The sequence below is a fragment of the Podarcis tiliguerta genome (genome assembly GCF_965153285.1).
Source record: "Podarcis tiliguerta genome assembly, chromosome: 2".
Taxonomy (NCBI): domain Eukaryota; kingdom Metazoa; phylum Chordata; class Lepidosauria; order Squamata; family Lacertidae; genus Podarcis; species Podarcis tiliguerta.
In genome coordinates, this window is record NC_139535.1 from 75,858,756 (window position 1) to 75,879,321 (window position 20,566).

At 38.7% G+C, this 20,566-nt stretch overlaps 1 protein-coding gene across 24 annotated transcripts in view; it reads right to left on the reverse strand.

The window, feature by feature from the left end:
* The window catches only part of TENM2 (teneurin transmembrane protein 2), a 753,140-nt gene that overhangs the window by 204,771 nt on the left and 527,803 nt on the right, over positions 1 to 20,566 (reverse strand). For all 24 annotated transcript variants that reach the window (XM_083430660.1, XM_083430659.1, XM_083430641.1 and 21 more), the window contains one exon: positions 4,525 to 4,759. In XM_083430660.1, the coding sequence (XP_083286786.1) occupies positions 4,525 to 4,759 (235 nt within the window). The remainder of the gene's footprint in view (positions 1 to 4,524; positions 4,760 to 20,566) is intronic.

Sequence of the window (20,566 nt, forward strand, 5' to 3'; positions counted from 1 at the left end):
CCCTCCCTCAAGGAGAACCCTGCCTCCAAGCCTGCCTGTTATTGGTCAATCTGCAGGCAGGCTTGGATCCACTGGTGAGGTCTGCATTAAGCCCCAGCATCCAGAGGCAGAGGCAGATCCACTGCGGGAGGCGGTGCCACTTCAAAGCACTGCTGAACTGGGTAACAGCAAGTGGACTTGTCCAACAGCAACAAAAAGTAGGTTCTTGATAAAAAGTTGTGCTATTATAAGTTCCCTGGAAGTCCAGAAGTATCTGCCTAGTGTCTGAAATTCATTAAATAAAGAAACAAATATTTAAAATTACGCAAAACCCTGGTTACTGACAAAAATGAAAGAAAAATATTCTTGCAGTGCTCAAGAATAGCCCTAATTTCTCTTGCTATTTAAACTTTTTTCTTTCTCTCCAGACTAAAGCATTGCTAATTACAGTAATGCAAACTTAATTCATACCAATATAAATAACACCAGGCAGGCATCAGAACTGGCATTAGGACATCATGCAATCTTTGACAAATATCCTTTCAAAGGAAATCTATAATAGCTTTTGGGCTACCCTAATTTATGAGCCATTATGCCTTTGATTGGCATCTGCAAATGGCCGATGTGTGGTTTCCATAACAAAGGAGCCTAATACATTGAAGGCAATGATGTAAACTTGCACTGTAAAGCATGGAACCATCAACAGAGCTCTCATGAAGAATATTTTAAAGTAATTAAGCCTTTAAACAAAAAACTGTTTCCCTACTCAACATCAAATTATGTTATCTAAGTCTGAATATTTGTTATCAGGCTGCTCATAATTCACCTCAATAAAAATGACTGTTTGAATAGCAATAAATTGACACGACCAGACTAGAAAATGTGGATCTTTTGCAAAAAGGAAGTCAACCAAACAGACAACCAAATAAGAAAACATAAAGTTTCGTACCTAATGGTGAAACAGCAACAGCAACTACTGAAGAAATGAAACACAGCATCTTTGTGACACAGTCACATCACTTTAGTCAAGGATATGACTGCTGTCTTATGATAAGTACCCCACTTGCAAGTAAACACTATCAAAGTTTACAAGAGTTAGCAATTATTTAAGGAACCAAATGCTAAATAGTTATTTTGTGCTACATAGGGAAAACAATGTATTTCATTGCAACACTTAACTCTAAATGTCTGGGGAGAAGTTATACATAAACAATTGCATCATTTCATGCTAAAGGGGGGGGGGGGAGGTGAACAAAACATAATAAGAATAAACTTTCTTTCCTAAGAGGTGTTTAGTATAGATCGCAAAAGTCCCAATATTGAGATTAATAAGCTGCCACATTTCAAGGAAGACCAAGAAAACTGTAAAATTAAAGTGCAGTGCAATGTGAAAAGTCTGTGGCCAACTGGGAGTACAATGTCAATGAAGTAAGCTAAAGTCATAAAGCATGATTTCAGGGGAATGAGTCCCGTTGTTTCTCTGATTTTCCCAATAAAAAATTACAGGTTCTAGTATTTGTAAAAGAAGGAACTAAATTATGGATTAATTTTAAAAGATATAGTTATATTGAGATCAAGTGACAGAACTTAATTTCACAAGAAACTGAGAACACTTAAAAGCTCTGAAAAGGTTAACCATCTCATGATGAACTATAAGAAACTGGGTTATCTGCTTTTACTGTTACTTTAAATATAATTCACTTCTGAGTAAGATTAACTTATGATCATAGCACATCACATGTATGCCTCTACAAATAATCATCCTATGGTTCCAGTATCATGAACAAGAAGAATTCAGCAAATGCCTCCTGGAAAAGGTATATTGTGGATGAAAGAGAGAATATATTTTAAATCTTAGTCCACAGCAGCTCCTACAGGCATATAGACTGTGTCTACAGCCAGTAAGCTAAACCTCAACAATGTTCTGAAATAGCTGGATGCCTCATAACCCTTTGTAATCTAATTTTAGAAATGGTAACACTGAGAAACTTGGAAGGTTCAGTGTGTCAAAATAGGATCAGAATTTTCATCAGTGCAATTCTCAGCAATAAGTGCCAGATCCACTATACTACCCAAGATTAAGCCACAAATTGTAGCTGACTTATTCCCAACAAATTTGGCAGCAAAGAACAAGGCCTGGGCAGCTGGCCAAAACATCCTTATCCCTTACAACCTTCTTGAGTCAAAGAAATATGCTCGGGGGGGTTCTGTAGTTGAGTCTACATTCACTTATTGTGTCTATGGTTGCCGCTGGTTTGTGATAGCTTTCCTTTCACCTTTGGCCTTGATTCTCTACGCCTCACAAACTTTTCATGGACCCTCTGCAATAGGATGACATAAAAATACTAAATTACAGCTATTTAGGAGTTTAGAGTTCTCTTTTCTAAGTCTACTGCAGCAGAGCTAAGTGGGGGGAAATCTTTTACCTTCCAAAAACACAGAGATTGACCATGAAGTCTTAGTTATTTTATTTCACTCCCAATATTAACCTTTTAAAGTATTCAATAGTATTCAATGACATTGCTGTCAGGAGTGAAGGGAATTAACATAAATTCACTGTTAAATCTTACCACAAATATTTTTCAGAACAAGTTTTAGAAGTGTCAAGGCCACCATTAGGGCCTGTCCAGCCACCAGTCTCTAGCCTTTCACTGGCATTCTCTGGGTGAAATCTTGCCAAGGACTCACTACAGTAGTAGACAGGTGCAAAGCCTTACCACCCTAATCTCCCGTCTCATATCTGAATGCCTGATTCATTAGGTCTCATGTCCACCCCTGTAAATATCCCATTTCCTCACTTCAGCTTCTTTTTTGACTCATTTAGACACTATGTGCACATCTACTGAGACAAACGGTGTATGCTGTGTATGCTGTTACCTACTTTGGACCTTTGCAGTAATTGTTGCTGCTTCTGTCATAATGCTTCCTCACTGTTAAGCTTGTTACCCCTGGAACTATGTTACAACACAAAAACGACTTTCACTTATTAAATGAAGGCGTCTATGTTGCATCAGGTACCACATCTCCAACCCCTAACCTATTCAGACCATGATTTCATTCTGCATTGTAACATTTTAATTAGCAAATTCAGGGGGGGGGGGATAGTCATATTGCAAGCACAAGGCTTCACCAGTTCATCCAAATCCATCAGTAGCGATGATGTCTGGGGAGCTAGTGATGTGTACTACTAGGATGGGATGTTAAGAACTAGCAAAAATGTATCTGTGGGGAAGTGGGAACTAAACAGTGCCAAGGAACTTCACCAGAGGAGCAGGTGAGAAAGGGATTGTACAAAGAAAACAATAAATAAAGAGTTATGACTATTCTGGCATTTTGAAGAATCTCAATTTTTCTGCATTCATAAACTGAGGATGAATTTAATAAAGGAAGAAAACATATATAAAATATAATAATAATGGAGGGAATTTACAAACAGTAAATTGTATAATTTTTTCTATGTGTCATCAGTTAACAAGCACAGTACCTTTTAAACATTACTGTCTTCCCCACAGACATCAAACTGACAGTATGTACAAAAGGGATTTAAGTGAGCCTGTACGTTGTATGAAATATAAATTAAAAGTATTGTTCTGTCAGTCTTGAATCTGGGATTGTTTCTCCAGGTCTCCCAAAACACTGTCAGAAGAATAAATCAGTATTCAAATAAAGCAAACAAAGATAAGCTGAGCTGACCAACATTTGTTTTTAAATGAGTTTATATTAGTTTAGAAATTAAATACAGTACTTGGTGAAATTACTTCAGAACACACCTAAACCACTGTCTTTCCATTTAGGCATATTCTTTTGTTTTTGAGTAACACTTTCCTTACTGGCAGTTGTAATTTCTATGGGCACAATTCAGCCAAAGTGAAGCATCTAAGTCCCATTAAGATAGGCACTTACTTGAATGTCTCCCATTGGAATTAATGGGTTCTCAAAATGCTTAATGTCTGACTAGATCATATCTATAATTTTATGAAGCACTTAAGTATAACTTAATAACATTTGATTATAAGTATCCAAATAAAATTGCTGCTTATCAGAAACAATGTATCCAAATATTGGTTAATTATCCCAGAAACCAGACTCATACACTAATCCAGTTCACACATAATGATAAGGCCAAACCATGATTTTGCACTAATGTGAAAACATGCTGCAATCATCCTGAATCCTATGCTGTTATGCTACTCAGGACTAAACCATAATTTGGTAAAGCATTATATCCAAACATGGGGTCATGGTTTGTCTCACTCTTGACAAGCTCTAAGCTGTAACTAAGGTTTGCTCTTGGATTCCTAAATCATGGTTCGTTTGGGGTGACACACCACAAGCCTGGATTCAGACATAATGCTAAGCCATGGTTTAGCCATGGATAGGCTACAGGAGGAGCACAGGGGCCATAATCTTTGCTCCAGAAACATGAGCATTCATGATAAGCCATGGTTTGGCTTAGTGTTATATATGAACTGGATCAATGGCATTCAAAGTCATAATGCCTTCCAGTCAATTTCACCAAATGTCAATCTTTTATTGATAGCCTACCTGGTCTCAAGTGGCACATTGCTATTAAGCACCCAGCTGTCCTGTAACTGAACAGATTCAGGAGTGGTGGCTAGATCATTCGGAGCAGGAGCTGGTGCATGGATCTGGTTCCGTCGATTAGTTAGGGAGTTCCTGTTGAGGGAGTTGGCAGAAGAGTGATGATGGGATAGAGTATGATTGTGAGGTGGTGGAAGAGGTGGTCTCAGAGTTGATTGGCTGTGATGATTTGAAGGGCCTAAAAGGGAAAAAAGAAGTAATAAATAGCTATAAATTTCCCAATATTTTGGGAAACAATCAAACCTAAACGCTTTAACACAAAACTATGTTCACTTACCAAGTAAGTGTTCTTAGAACTACATTCTAAAGGAAACAGATAAACTTAAGCTCTTTTGAAAAGATACCACTTAAGAACAGAAGCAGCTATGTGCATATGAAGAATGTTAAGCAACTGTTTCCTTTTCACATTAGTATCTAATTCTTTCTTTAATCCTGATCCACAAGTCACCAGAAAAGCATGGAAGCCACTTGCCTAACATTTAGTCTCATGCTACTCTAAGTAACAGCTTAAATAGGATATTATGTGAGTCTACCTCACATATTTTACACATTGCCAGAGCTGTTTGGCTCGGACCAGAAGAATATGGCTCCTGTACCACTCTGGCAATGCATTCATCTGACTTTAGATTGCTTCAAACCATTCTGGTCCACAGCATAATTTGAAGGCACACAATATCATAACCTTTCTGAAACTGAGAAGGTTTTCGTCTGTTCAATGCCTTGAAGGAAGGTTGCTAGGGAACACAACATATACCTACTCACCTACAAAATAGAAAAAAAAAGAAAGAGGGGATATAAATGTTCTAAATGAATAAGTAAATAAAATGCTGTACAATATTCCTACTAAAGTAACTGGAGTATTTAAAAGTACATGGTCATCTACATTTTTAAATAATAAAGGCGATTAGATAATTTGTAAAAAAGATACCCTACATTATGTAAGTCTTCAAAATGAATGGAAGACAAAAAAAGCAAATTTAACAGGCAAGTGAAATATTAATAGCATGTTTAATAATTACACTAATTTGTAAATTTCTAGAGAACAATAATTAGTAAAAATAACATTAGCAAAATCGTAATTATACTGATGTATGTTTATTTTGAGAAACGTGAAAATACATTTTGTATTTAATGAATCAAATAATTAAAGAAAATATCAGTGAGGAAAGTGTTGTAGTTAGGAACAAAGGTTTATGGCAATACGTGTTCTAAACAAAAGTTGAGGAATTTAAGTTATCTTTTAAAAATATGAATGCAGCTAACTCACATTTTAAGTGGGAATGGTCGGAATCACTCTCTGCCTGCAGGTTGAGGGCTATTTGTCCTACTTTGGGAAGAAGACAGGGGGCCCTAGGACCCTGCCAGTGCCACAGACCTAGGGCCTCCTTGCCAAGCTGGGAACAGATGCTGACTGAGCGCTGCCTTCCCAAAGCTAGGTAGGGAGTGGTGGTGGGAGTAAATAAATCAAGAGTAGGCTTCCTCTGCTCTCCATTTATTCCTCACCCACCCATGCAAAGTTGTGACCATATATATAAAATAAGCGCAAGTTGCGAGTTACCTGTATATAAACTTTTAAAATATGAACATAACTATAGGCTTCTTCAAAAATGCTGAACAGAAGACCTGTGGTTTAGAAGCACCACAAAACAGATCATATAGTTAACTTTTGGAGTGCACATTCTAGCAATCTATGCGTGGACAAGAGCGAAAAACCGTTCTCACAATCAAACCTAAGAAGTGTTTGCAAAACTGGCTATGGGAGTAGTTAAATTCCTTCTCTCTATGTCAAGAGCCTAAACAAAAATCACCTCTTCAAAGCTATATCCATTTAACCATTTTTCTCCACATCACGATTTCAACAAACATCACCTTTCCAAAACTGCTTTTATCAGTGGGAGCTTCCCTAAAAATGCTACTAGAAGCTTTCAAGAAGTTGTTTTTGTTGGGATTATGGCAAGGAAAGGGTTAAACCTCCCTCCTCAAACCCGCCACAGTCCATGGCTTTTAACATAACACACAGCCTTTGCTGTCACCACCACTTTGTTCCATTCACATATATAATAAGGAGAATGAGCTGCAGAGACAACCATGAGAGAAGCAGGAATGGAAACCTCTATACAAATTATTTACTAAAGGTGCATACCTAAAAAGTGTTAACTGTGAACATGGCAAACAGATTAAAACACATATGTAAGGCAATAATCAGAACCAGGATTGTCTAAAGCTCCTTGCTGAGTGTGGGGAATAGCTCCCTTTCCCCTCTCATCTCTTCTTCAGTCAGTAGAGAGCGTAACTATTTAGTGTGCGCTGCAAAAACAGCTGCTGCAATCTGTTCTGTATTTCACAATATGAGGAACAGTCACCACCAGGGAAGGACCTAGGCTATGCTACAATAAAAGAATTACCGTGGTTCCCTAAATCATTTTCTGGACTTGACCTCTCATTGAGTAAGTAGATGAAGGAGATCAAGGCAAAGAGAGCCAGCGAAATTGGTTTTTATAGTGGGCTTAATCATATAATGTACACAGAAACTTGTCATAGGAAGAGATAATGTATATTTCAAAACTGCAACAATAATGAAAAGTTATATTGTTCCTTAAGATCTCCCCAGTTATCATAGTAAATGGGTATTTCAGTGTTTACTACATGTCCAACCAGAAAAGTCTGTCTTGAAGAATGGAGTTACAAAAATGCTTTCCTAAATATATATATATATAAACCACACACACAGGATAAAAAGGCAAGGGTTGTTGTTTGTTTGTTTTTAAATGGATACATTTTTACTACTCCTACAAATAAGTTGGAAGGAACATAATCAAGTGTCATTTTCCTATATATGTTAATAATTTATTTAAAGTAGGGGAAGCAACCAACACAGACCGTCACTTTTCTAGGAAGATCCCTCAGGTGTATTTGAAGCTCTCTATGCTAGAATAATTCCTCATGTTGGTAGTTCTTCTAGAGCTGGGGTGGGGAACTAGATGAGCAACTAGATCAGTGGGCAACTAGATCCTAGGTTCCCTCACCCTCAGCAGGCCATTTTGACCTGCTATAAAGCAAGGGATGCCTACCTGTTTATCACCTAGCACCACTGTGATGCCAGGTAGCCAATTTTTCCTTTGTAGCGCAGGAAACTGTCCTAGCAAGCAAAATTCAAGCCTAGGCAAGCAAGGCTTGAAGTTACAGCCAATCAGCTCTACTTTCTACAGGTGATCCCAAGCAGCTTGAAGTCTCCAGATTCTATAGACAAATGTTGAATTATCTCCACAGCCCACCAACCACTGGCATTTGGCTTCACAGCCTTACAACAGCAGCTGCCAGTCATTCACACTTGCTCCTCAGGCATGCACAGCTGGCCAACGCCTACCCGGCCTGTGTCCCTGTTGTAAGGCCCCCAAACAGCATTTTGGTCCCCCAGTAGTACAGCAGGTACTAGTCCCTTTCAATTCCCCCTGGATACACTTTATTCAGCAGCAATGGCACTTTCATATAGGAAGTGAGCTTTGGGCATTGCATTTTGGGAGATCCAATATGGCAGCTACCCAGCTTTTTTAAAATCAACCTATCAATCAACAAAAGCTTTCAGTCCCGGCTTTATATCTAGTAAATACATTTGAGTGGGTGAAAGAATGCAAATGCATGCATTGCACATAAATTTAGGAAACTTTTATAACATTTTTCACTTCTAATTAATTCAGCCAATATCCCTGAAATAGCTTCGACACACTGTGCACTAATTATGTATTTTATCCAAACATCCTTACAAAATTGTAGATATAGATCATGGCTCAACAATATAACGACTTGTTTTATATGGGAATAAGATAATGAAATGTGTCTTAGCTTTATTATATTAGAAAGTATAAATGAACAACAGTCATGATCCAGGAAATAACTTTAAACATTTTTGGGGGAGGAAAGACATTAATAACATTTTTAGGGTTTTGTTTGATTGTATTAAAGTAGAAAAATTAGTTACCGATTTGTTTGTACACTACTTCCCAAATATATTCATTACAAGAGCTAGCATTTAATAGTATTCCTCTTTTTATATTCAGTAGGTAGTCTTCCTAGTTTACATTTAAGAAGCTCAAAATTGGCTTAAAATCATTTTTAAAGAACATGGTAGTTACTGAATCAATAAAATGCTAACAAATAATAAGCATTATTATTGTTATGTATTAACAACACAATGCTGTGTTTAACACTGTTTTAATTGTTGTCACCTGCCCTGGGACCTTACGGTGAAAGGCAGGTAAACACCAATGTCACCTTAATAGATCAAATTGATGCCTCCAAGTATGCATTAAATGACACTTTCTACTTATTCTTTAAGTATCTGCCCATGTAATCAGGTTCAAATTGCTGCTGTTACCTTGTTAATTTTTAAGTGGCATTGCTTTTAGTTATGTGTTAGCCACTCTGAGATGCTTTGGCCTTATAAAGCAGGGTGTAGATCTTCAAAACTATAAATAATACGGTTTACATACCACATTATTATGTACCAAAGCAATTATATTTTGGTGTATCTCTAAATAAACTATTCCTGTTTCTTCACACACGCACATTTGCTATAAGACTGCGGTCAATTTCTAATTTAGGTTTTTATTTCAAAACTGGAAATAAAGGTGAAGGGGTAAGAGAAAGCAAATAATCTACCACCACCAGTCACCAGTACTATGTAGAGGCTTCAAATGAAGATTTGAAAATTTACCATCTTACCTAAGGGTAAGCAAGTGGTAACAATTGCATCATCATATGTAACTTTCTTGATCACGGAACTTCAAGGGAGAATTCATTACTCATATAGCCAGGGCTAAGCATGGATTACAACACATATCTTACAATATGTGGTGCTGTGTGGATTCTTCCTGTTGCCTCAGCAGTTGGAAATGTAAAGATGATAAATAACTTGATGGGATAGCAATAATTCTGTTCTCTGAAGAAGTGAGGGAACTGTGTTTTAACAGTGCCGTTATGTGAAGAGATAGATAGATGATAGATAGATAGATAGATAGATAGATAGATAGATAGACAATTAGACAGACAGATACCCCCCCCCCTAAAATTCAGCAGGCACTATGAGATTGGTTTCTTTAAAGAAAAGCATAGATGTGGAATTATGTCTCTTGGTGTGCGTGTGTAAATGAATTTTCCAGTTTCACTCCTTTTAAAATATTTTTTGTAACACAAATGCTTGGAAGCACAAGGAGGAGCAAGTGAGAGCAGGGAACTCATGAGACATCAAATGCTATCTTAATAATGGATAAGAGATCAACTGTACTATGCTATACTGATGTTAGGTGTATTAGTCTTAAAGTAATAGTTTTACAGCAAACAAAAATCAGATGGATAAAACCAGATCTAGTGCTTACAACCCATTTTTAAAAGGCAGCATTTTTGAAAACTGATTTTCTGGCGATGACCCACGTATATATTAATTTTATGTGTGTGAAATAGAACCGAGTATCTGAGTTATATTGAAAACTAGTGGAGCAGGGATGTTGTGTAAAACTGAAGAGAGTAGTATGTCACAAGCCTCCATCCTGAAAGTGGTGCTACACCTCCCCTCTTCACCTTCTTCAAGGATCAGGAAGTTATCTTGAGGCACAGGAAATAGGCAGGGAATTTCAGGGACTCCACAAGTCCTGGTGGAGTGGTCCCCCCCCCACCCCCAGCAGGGATGAGACTAGGATCATCACTCGCAGAATTCTTGCTGAGAAACAAACACTATTCACATCATTTCTGCTAGGGAGAAGGTATTCCAAGGCAACCATACTCTTAACTACTCTGCTATAATGTATGGTTATTTCATTGTTTCAATGAAAGTATATGCGTGGTGTGGGAGAGTCCTAAAAACCAAGGTGGAATTTAGACGCATACAAAAACCACTCTGAAAATGATTTTTTAAAAGTATTTTTAAAAATTCACTGAATTTTCCATGAGGCTCACCATCACCATCTAGTGTCAAATTGTATATTGCCCTTAAAACACACTTAAAATGGTTTATTTGCAGCTGTATAGCTGAGTCCCAAAGGGGGAACTACAACTACCAGCTCACTTTTGATATTTGACTGGATTTAGAATAGGGATTTGCTTTATTTATTTCGTTTAATTATTTAGTTCTAGTTTGGTCTATTCTAAGTGATTAACAATACATAAATACATATATAAAATATCCGGTTAAATAAGAAAAGGCAACTGATTTTAATGCAACACAGCATTATAACTTTAATCTTGGTCACCAAAGCCAACCCAAGTAAAAAACACATTCGTTAAAATCACACTGCTAAGAATTGATGCATCTCTACCACAGAGGGAAGCTTTCCTTCATGTTATTCCAATGTCCCCGATAGTACATGCAAGAGAATCATCTCTACCAGACTGAGAGATTGCAATGGCACTTGGAAGAACTAGTTCAGGTATGTTGGTACAATGCATAAAACTACTGTTCAAGTCAAAAGCCGACACAGTTTTGTTTGAAGATTGCAGGTGGCTTGGTGCTGACCCTGGAAGACTACTTTCAGCAGGTCATCCCAAACAAGAGGTGTGCTATAATTTATTATTTTTGCAAGGGAAACAATAATAAACAGCACCACTATATAGAATGTGTCGTATAGCGGTCCAATCACAAAGTTAGTAAGGCATGATAAATGATTATATAGCCTCTTTCCTAGAATAAGCTGAGGAAAACAGCTGTGGTGTGGAAAGTGGAAGTTATGAACTCCCTAATCTGATGAAGCTGTGTGGAGAACCTGCACAGATCAAATGCCTTCAAACATATAGCGGTGTTAGAGGTTGTCGCCCTCTCTGTTTCCCCATGCATAGGAGGAGTGCAAGGGCCTTTCCTTTCCAAAAAGATGCATAATTTGATCTTCAAGCTTGAAATTGCAAATCAGGAATAGAAGATTAGCTGTGGAGAGTTATTTGAAGTGCATAGGCTGTTTAGAGTCTAGGCATTCACTCTACACCCTGACTAGCAATTCTAGCGCAATGCTTGCAAATGAACACTGGGAATTACAGGTCTACTATCTTATTCCACATGCTGTCCTAGTTATGTTGATAATACTTCATGCCTTTTCAGTTGCCTACAGATCTCTCCTAAAGCCAAACACCATCTCTTGACTATTGTCACTCTTAATTTTCTGCACCATTTTATGCAAGAATACTGACCTACCACTTTCCCGGCATTATCAAATCACTTTGCAAGCTGAGATACTCTGGCATGTGCACTATAGACTCTTGCTAAAACCGCACTACATAGGGATTTCAAAGATAGCCTAGTTAATCTCTCACCTCAAAGCTTCACTTAAAATCCTGCTGAAATCAGGAAAAACATCTGTGAGCACAGTCAAATTGCAGAGCAATCTCTTTTCTGTATCAAAGTTCCATACCAACAGAGCCTCTGAAATGCCACATTGGCTGTAGCTTACTCATACTTACTGACAGAATGTGATGTGAGCTTTAACACCCTTCATTAAATAGCAGCAACTACAATGACCAATACATGGCTCCATTCCTAAAAATAGCTATGGACATAGAGCAAATGTTGAAAAATGAGGCAAAGGTAAGTTACGAAATATGCCGAACGCCAGTATTACTCCCAGCTAATTTGTAATCTTGTTACTTTAAGGCAAAGCATCAAAATTGCTTCAAACGTATACATCCAATTCATCAGTCCAGCTCTGGGAGCTGACAGAACAAAATACCTCGCTCATTCAAAGTAGCTGTGTGTGCCAACAGTATTTAGGCTGCATATGATTTTAGCAATAAAAGTACAATGTAAATTTTCTCTCCGCTATGGTAATTTGAGCAGTTCCAGATACAAAACAGAACTTCTTAAAACATGTAAAGTTTGATCCCAAAAGTAGATGCACTTAAAAACAATAAAAACAGTGATATCCTCCCTTTAACAACCTAAAAATGCTCTTCTACAAAAACCGTTTTGGCTAAAGTTCCAGTCTGTTGACATTTTTCACACAAAAAGATCATTAGCTGAGCACAGCTTGAAAATCTGATTGTTCTCTAGATGGTCCATGAGGGAGCCTGAAAATTGTCACAGTGATGTAAGAATAATTGTGTTAGAAGGTGGCTTCTTTTCCAGCGCATTCTGAAAATGAGCACTGCTGCCAAGCACATGCCATCCAAGATGAAAAATTCTGGAATCAGGTGCACAACTGTTTCCCCCTAGAATGGAACTTGAACTATACATTATGTTTTCATGTAATCAGGCTATCATACAATGGATATAACAGAAACACTATTCTTACGTGGCTTAACAGCGTATCAACTAACTCTGAGGGCCAAACAAGAAAGTTAAATGTGTGAATGCAATAAATATGCTTATATTTTGTAATGTAAATAACAGCCCGGGTAGTGGTGGTGGAGGGGGAACAGTGTTAGGACTGCTCTGTTGCAGTGCAAACGAAAACCACCCCAGCTATTCCATTGATAAAGGGTTTCCTCTTCACATGCATTAAGGTTAAAATGAATGGTTTGCAGTGTTCTGCTGTGTTCCCTCTAGCTTGGCAGCCCTTTCTTTTCAGACATCTCTGAACATATGGCTGATGTGCAGGAGTATCATTTGATGGGACGCTCAGAGTGTGCCCCCTGACAAGGGTATTATGGATTGTGTAGGTCAGTGGCGTAGCGTGGGTTGTCAGCACCCGGGGCAAGGCAAGTAATTTGCGCCCCCTAACCCGTGGATTTTTGCACTCGAGTCTCTTCCACTAGATTAGTTAAAGAAACCCTTACCCCCTAAAAGAATGAGTGAGCCAGGTAGGGGCAGAGAGCTGCGAGTGTGAGCGCGCCCCCCCCAGATGTTGCGCCCGGTGCGGCTGCCCCCCCCTGCACCCCCCACGCTACGCCACTGGTGTAGGTATAATGTGGGAGAAGGCTGACCTATAAACCTGGAATGCAATTGTGTATACTTTTGCTTCTATAAATATATATAATGCTTGGGTAAACAGTAGTCACTCCAGACATAAATCTCTTTTTGGAGGAAGGGCAGGATAGAAATTTAAATAAACAATAAATAATGCTCTGCAGCCCTACCCATCCCATGCACAGCCATGCTTTTTTATTCAGTGAGAATGTGTGCTCATATGCACCTTCACATACTAAAAAATATCAAAATCACTGACTCAGTTTACATGAAAGCTTGTGCACATAGATAATTCAGATTAAAATAATAATTAATGCAAATGGAAGCACACTATGCATGCACCAGCTCCAAAAAATAATAAAATTGTCCATATAGTATTGACTTAATGAAACATGCAGCAGCCAACCCATGGAAAAATAGCAAAATCTGCTCATCCTTACGTTATGTGTCATTTTTATTGTTTTAGCGATTGTAGGGAGTCATCTGGAAGTCATTATTTTATATGGCCTATTAAAGCCATATCTTTTTTCCTCACACAAATTTTCACAAAATGGAATGTTGTACAAGGATTTGAATAAATCAACGCTATCTGAAGTATTTCGCCACCCTCTTGAGAAGAAGAGCCTATTAGTATGAAATAATCTTTTGATTACTCCGAGGATATCTACAATACCATTAAGGTCTACAAAATCCCTGCTGAAAAGTTTGTGAAATTATAAGGTGAATGTTGCTCAATAACATGAAATGGCTCCAATATTTTTCGAGAGGCATTATCATCATCTCCCAGCGCTTGGCTTCATCAAAAATTTAAATTCTTCTTGTTCCAACTTTAGCTATTACACTTGGGGCTTTAGTCATTACAAGCCCTTAGCACAGAGTTTGAACAGGATTTCAGTGCAAGGAAAATATCAATTTATTTATCAGGAGGTCTAAATAATGAATAATAATAATTATTATTTCTTAAATCTGTGTGCCACGCTTCATCCGAAGAGCACAGGGTGGTTCAGAACATAAAATACAAAATAAGAACACAAATAATAATAATAAACAAACAAACCAATAACTCATTTTCCATAAACACATTTAAAATAATCTACAAGCCATTTAGACTTGTCTCTTGTGCAAGGAACCAGCATAGGCAAAGAAATATCTAGCTGCAATTTCAGCTCATCTGAGGAGTTACAGCTCAGTGAAGTCCTATATTCTATAAACTTTACAAGGATCCTGAAGCAAGCTTTTTCTTTTTTGGTCAAAATACGTTGACCAGCCATGTAGTGAAGCATGAAGCTAAAAAGGAAATACTGTCATTGCAAAGCAATCTGATTGCTATCTCTCCCCACCCGGGCAAGTCTTTGGACCTCTTTTGTCAATTTCAAGCAGGCTACTTGGTACACTGAAGTTGTAATGTGAGAAAATATTCAGCACTTTGTAAGTGATGAAACTTACAACCTTTTGAGTGGGGTGGGGGATAGAAATTCAATTTAAAGATACAAGAAACAGAATTCCATGAAGTCCAACCACCTTCTAACACTGAAACTGTCCAAAAACTACTGAGTAAGTTGAAAAGGCAAAATAGCTGCCAACACTGCTGAATCCAAAGGTCAAAGGCAAAATGAATATCATAACTGTGCCAATTTAATGAGATAGAGCACAAGAAATATTGAGATTTTGACACTTAATCCCCCCCAATGCTTCTTAAAAGGAAGACTGTTTGCTGGGATGTAGGGATATTAAACTCTAACAGCAGCAATATTTATGGAAGTTGGAAGCAGCTTATACCTCTAATTATGCATGTATGTAGTTCACTGTAGCACTGGCATGTGGCTGCTCTAGTGGAATAAAGCAATCCATTATAACAATGGGTAGACTACATAATACTACATAAGAGCGTAGGAATAGGAAATGAAGAAGGCAGTCATACTTGATCCAATTACATTCACAAGGGAATGGAGACAGGCAGGCAATAATTACCCAAATTGCAATTTGGCTACAACCTCTGGATTAACATCTGCACTCTTGAAGAAGTGGTAAAAGCCTTTTAATGACCACAAATCTTCAAAATCTTTACATCTCAACTAGAAAAAAGTGTTCTAACGGTTTAAATGTATCAGATAGAGGAAGATAACAATAGTTGATGAGGTTTTTGTGTGTTGGCTGTGCTTTAGTGCTTTGTACTCAAGAGTAAGAAAAGCGGAGTTACATAAGAAATTAAATTTTGTGGTGCTATTATTTAATCATAGCTCAACAGGAAATTACCCACTAAAAAAAGACAAGAATACAAATCATGAGGGACAGAATAATGCGTTATGGTTTCCATTTGGATCTTCCTGAATACACCCTTCCCCAGGGCAGGAATCCCTACCTGAAAAGCACTAGAAACAGTGATTGGGAAAGCTCAGCCAGCAACTCCAACCAGCCAGCAACACTGAGCAGACACACAATGTGATATACAAGGTCAATTGGAGTATGTGCTTTTAAACTAAGGGGCAGGTGAAAATAATCACACCCTCCTGTAGGAAAACATTTTTAGCACCATTCAAGAAGTGACTGTAACCAATACTCCACCTCTAAGATAAATAAAATATGTTATTTTTAATAAATAATACTGATGATACTCATTAAAAACATCAAACTTTGAATAATAATATATAGGCAGAATTGCCAAATCGAGACAGGATTTAATCTAACCAGGGTTCACTAGGGAGCAACCCCAAGACATGTTTTCAGTGCCAGGCTCAGCTCAACAGGTGAAGTAATGATGCCACTTCATGTGAAATTTCAATAGATGATATTATGGGGCACTGGCAGAAGCCTTGTGTCTTCCATAATGTCTAGTTATGCCCAGAATGAAGCCTTGCAAGACAGATGTGTATTGCACAGGTTGGCACACCCAAAAGAGCCTCTGCAGTTGTACAAATTCCACAGGTGCTTATAATCATCACAGATATTCTGACTTGAAGCTGTAGTGCACTGCCAATCACATGAGGCAGTTTTGTACCAAAGATTTGTTTAGTCGTTTAGTCGTGTTCTACTCTTCATGACCCCATGGACCAGAGCACGCCAGTCTTCCACTGCCTCCTGCAGTTTGGTCAGACTCATGTTTGTAGCTTCGAGAACACTGTCCAACCATCTCGTCCTCTGCCGTCCCCTTCTCCTTGTGCCCTCCATCTTCCCAACATCAGGGTCTTTTCCAGGGAGTCTTCTCTTCTCTTGAGGTGGCCAAGTATTGGAGCCTCAGCTTCACGATCTGTCCTTCCAGTGAGCACTCAGGGCTGATTTCCTTCAGAATGGATAGGTTTGATCTTCTTGCAGTCCATGGGACTTTCAAGAGTCTCCTCCAGCACCATAATTCAAAAGCATCAATTATTCGGTGGTCAGCCTTCTTTATGGTCCAAGCTCTCACTTCCATACATCACTACCAGGAAAACCATGGCTTTAACTATACGGACCTTTGTTGGCAAGGTGATGTCTCTGTACCAAAGATACTGGAGGCCTAATGTCCCTACATGCCAATATATATAATTTACCATGAAAACCCATAAGCTGTCTCCTCCCCTGCCCCAGCCATCTCAACTGAAAACATAATTAGAAAAATAAAACAGATTGCTCTCTATAGAGGTTCTCTGTCTGGAGTTGTTGCAGGGTGCAGGTCAAATGGTAAAATGTCAACACACTTGAGGGAAAGTGTGGTGATGTAGATGTATCCGGGAAATCCAATGGTCTGACTAAGGTATAAGGCAGCTTCCTAAGTTGCTCCTGTGTCAGGAAGGAAGAACTAGGTTAATGTCAAAAATCCCCATTTTGAAGGAAAATAATGTTGCTGCCAGCAATTGAGAAAAGGTCATGGGATATAGGATATGAGGGATCTTTGCACAGCAGGGCAAAATACTGATATATACTATTATTAATCTTGAAGGCAAGGGGGGAAAACATATTCCACCATCAAAATCTCTAAACAAGGTAATTCTTAATCTCGTCAGGTACGCAGGTGTGCGAATTTCTGTCTTGAAGCTTTTTTTTAACTAACCTTCCAGTTAAACTACGCTGCAGAGCACAATGAACATTGACATGAATGTTAATTACTACCACTTAGAAACACTGTAGATGTTTGACTAATCTGTGCTATAAAACGAATTGAATATTTACTGCCATACATTTCCCTGAAAAATAAGAGAACAACATGTTGCGGAATGTAACTGCTTTATAAACATCAGAATGTTTTACTCTTTCCACCACACATCCAAAGGATTGTTTTACTTTATATAATATCTCCTCTCATTCATAGTCACCTCTTATCATAAGCAAAGCTAAAAGTAATAATGTTCTACTCTCAGCAGTGCGTTGTTACGAGATAGAAGTTCTCAAAATCATGTTTCACAAGGATTCTGATTACATTATTGTGCAAGTAATTACTATTTATCAGATTTGCCTAAAACATTTAAATGCAATTAAGTGTTTTGAAAACTTAAAATGATTCTTCTGCATTGGTATCGGCAAAGTTATTACAACAGTGGCCACTTGCAGAATGCCAAAGAAAGTGCATAGATAAAAAAGAAGACAAAGGGGGGCACTGGTTTGCTTTAATTTTACATGTTATAATCCATATGTATATATGAAGATTTAGAAATTATTACTGCAATTTAAACAGAAATGCAACATATTTCACCATAGTGGGCAAACCATGACCTGCTCAGGCCCCTGTTCTCCCTTTGTATGGCCCTTTATTTTTCAGCTGGACTTGGAATCAGATAGCACTTCAAATTAATGGCATCTTCAAACAGAGGGCTGTCATCTGTAAATCAGCACACATGGCCATCCTATATGACTGAGGGATCACCCGCACTTTCACCATAAATAGTGAGTAGTGTGTTTCCTCTTCTGAGTGCATATTCCTAAAGAAACAGTCATGCACTCAGAAAAAGATGCTCCCAACAAGTCCCGTTCAGACATTCAAAGCATCTACAGTGAATGTGTATTGGAGAAGGAGAACTAAGATAGCTGCCCAGCTAATGCCCCATGTATTCACTAGACTTTCTGCACACCACATCACCACATATGCAAACTGTGTGCATCTAGGTTGATCTATATGATCAAGTACCTGTTTTTCCACGGCTTCTTACAGCTTTTACAGAACTAGCATGCATATAATTTGTATGCGTGTGGGGATCGTGCAAACAGTCTAATTAATCTATGTGATATGGAGCTGGGGCCTGCCACCATGATCCTGCACTCCATGCACACTGATCATGTGCGTTCTGAACATCAGAAGAGCCATATGACTTTGGTTGGTCATACTGAATTGGTGGATATACTTGACAAGGTTAAATCTTTGGTCCCTGAATGCACCACATACACTGTAGTTGTGGAATTTTTGTTTGTTTGTTTCTGTGTTGTTGGTATCCATCTGTCTTGAGAGACAATGGAATGGGCCTCCAGGGGAGAAGCCAAACTATTGTGTTAGCAGCACCAAAGTGACCTCCATGGGGCACAAGTCTGCCCAATGTGCATGGAGGTCCTGGGCTGCCCAGACAAGATGCCCCTCTTGGCCTTGCTGATGTGGTCCAAAGGAAAGCAGAGCAATATATTTGGTACCAGCTTGACTGCAGGAGTTGCCGCAAGGAGGCGCACAAGGCAGCATTCAACTGCCTTAGGGACTCTGCTCTGGATTTGTGTAAGTTAGCTTTTGTTATCCCAAAGATGTCCTGCAGGGAAGCAGAGGTTTAAGTTCAGAGTTGTCCTACTACATGGGCTACCTCCCAAAATCAATGAGCCCCATCTGCCCCTCATTTCCCTCTGTGGTCAATGCCTTCTTGACCATTGGGCCCACTATTGGTCTCGTCTGCTCAATCTGCTGGAGCCTGTCTTCACATGCAGGGGAAATGCCTAACTCACCATGAGTTTTAACCCATCAGCTACTCTCACCTGGTTTAGCGAGTCAGTTGAAACCATTTCTTGGGGTGTGGCTGCTGTCGCATGCTGACAGCTTCTAGCAGCCACAGGTGAGAACTGAGTGCAGGGTGGGGACCAAAAGTGGACAAACTACCCCAGAAGGAGCATGATGTATCCCCCAATGGAGGTACTACCCCAACCCTAACACCCCATACAAGGCAATTGAAGGTGTGATAAAGATCAATTCTTGAAGTGAGGATGTTCTTCTTTCCCAACTATGTTAGACTGGCCTTACAGAGTACAGAAGACAGGAGTACTACTCTACTTACTCTATTTAAAAATAAATAAAAGATCAACCCTATTCTAATACAGATCCAATTCTAACAAAAGAAAACTAAAAAGAAAAAGACACTTTTCAAATCAAAACATGTGAGCATAAAGAAATGAACAGTTGCTTTCCCTAAGGATCTATCTGAGCATATTGCTGAGTCTTGTATTTCTGTATTAAAACTTTCCCTGAAATTATTAATTGCTTAGACTTTGTGGCTTCAGATCTTTCTTTCAGTGCATCTGAATCAATGGGGAAAATGGCTCTGCCTGAAGGTGCTTCCAGCTCTCATTCAGGAAATAATCATTTTCCTCTAGTTTCTCACAGCTAGAATGGAAAGAGCACTATGGGTGGGGAACTAACAGTCCTAGGCTATGATAAGAGTGACCTTTATACTATTTTTCTGCATGGTTACTTATAACACTTGGAAGCAGCTCTGTGTTACTGCTCTTGAGTCTATACTTTTCCTCAGAGGATATTCCCCAGAGCTATAATGGGAAGATAGCTATGACTCTTCTCCTGCCTTTGGTGTGGGACTCAGAGGCAGAGATGATTTGGAAGAGACAAAGGGACTTTCTAGACATGAAGAAGAATATATCTTGCATTTGTTTGTATATGTGGGCATGCATGCATGCTTCACGCACCTTGAATTCATACTCTTATTTCCCTCACCGCTCCAGAACAGAATAAAAGCAGCACTGGGAGTCCAATTTTTCAAACAAGGCTGTGTTTACTCCGATTACTCTGCAAGTGGTTTACACACGGTGTTAGCCACAATCCATAGCTACAGACAATCCTATATCTATGTTGTTTCTTATTGTGTGTTTCTTCCTAGGGGAAGAACCACTAGGAATTGTGCTTCCTTTCACTCCCCCTGCAAAACA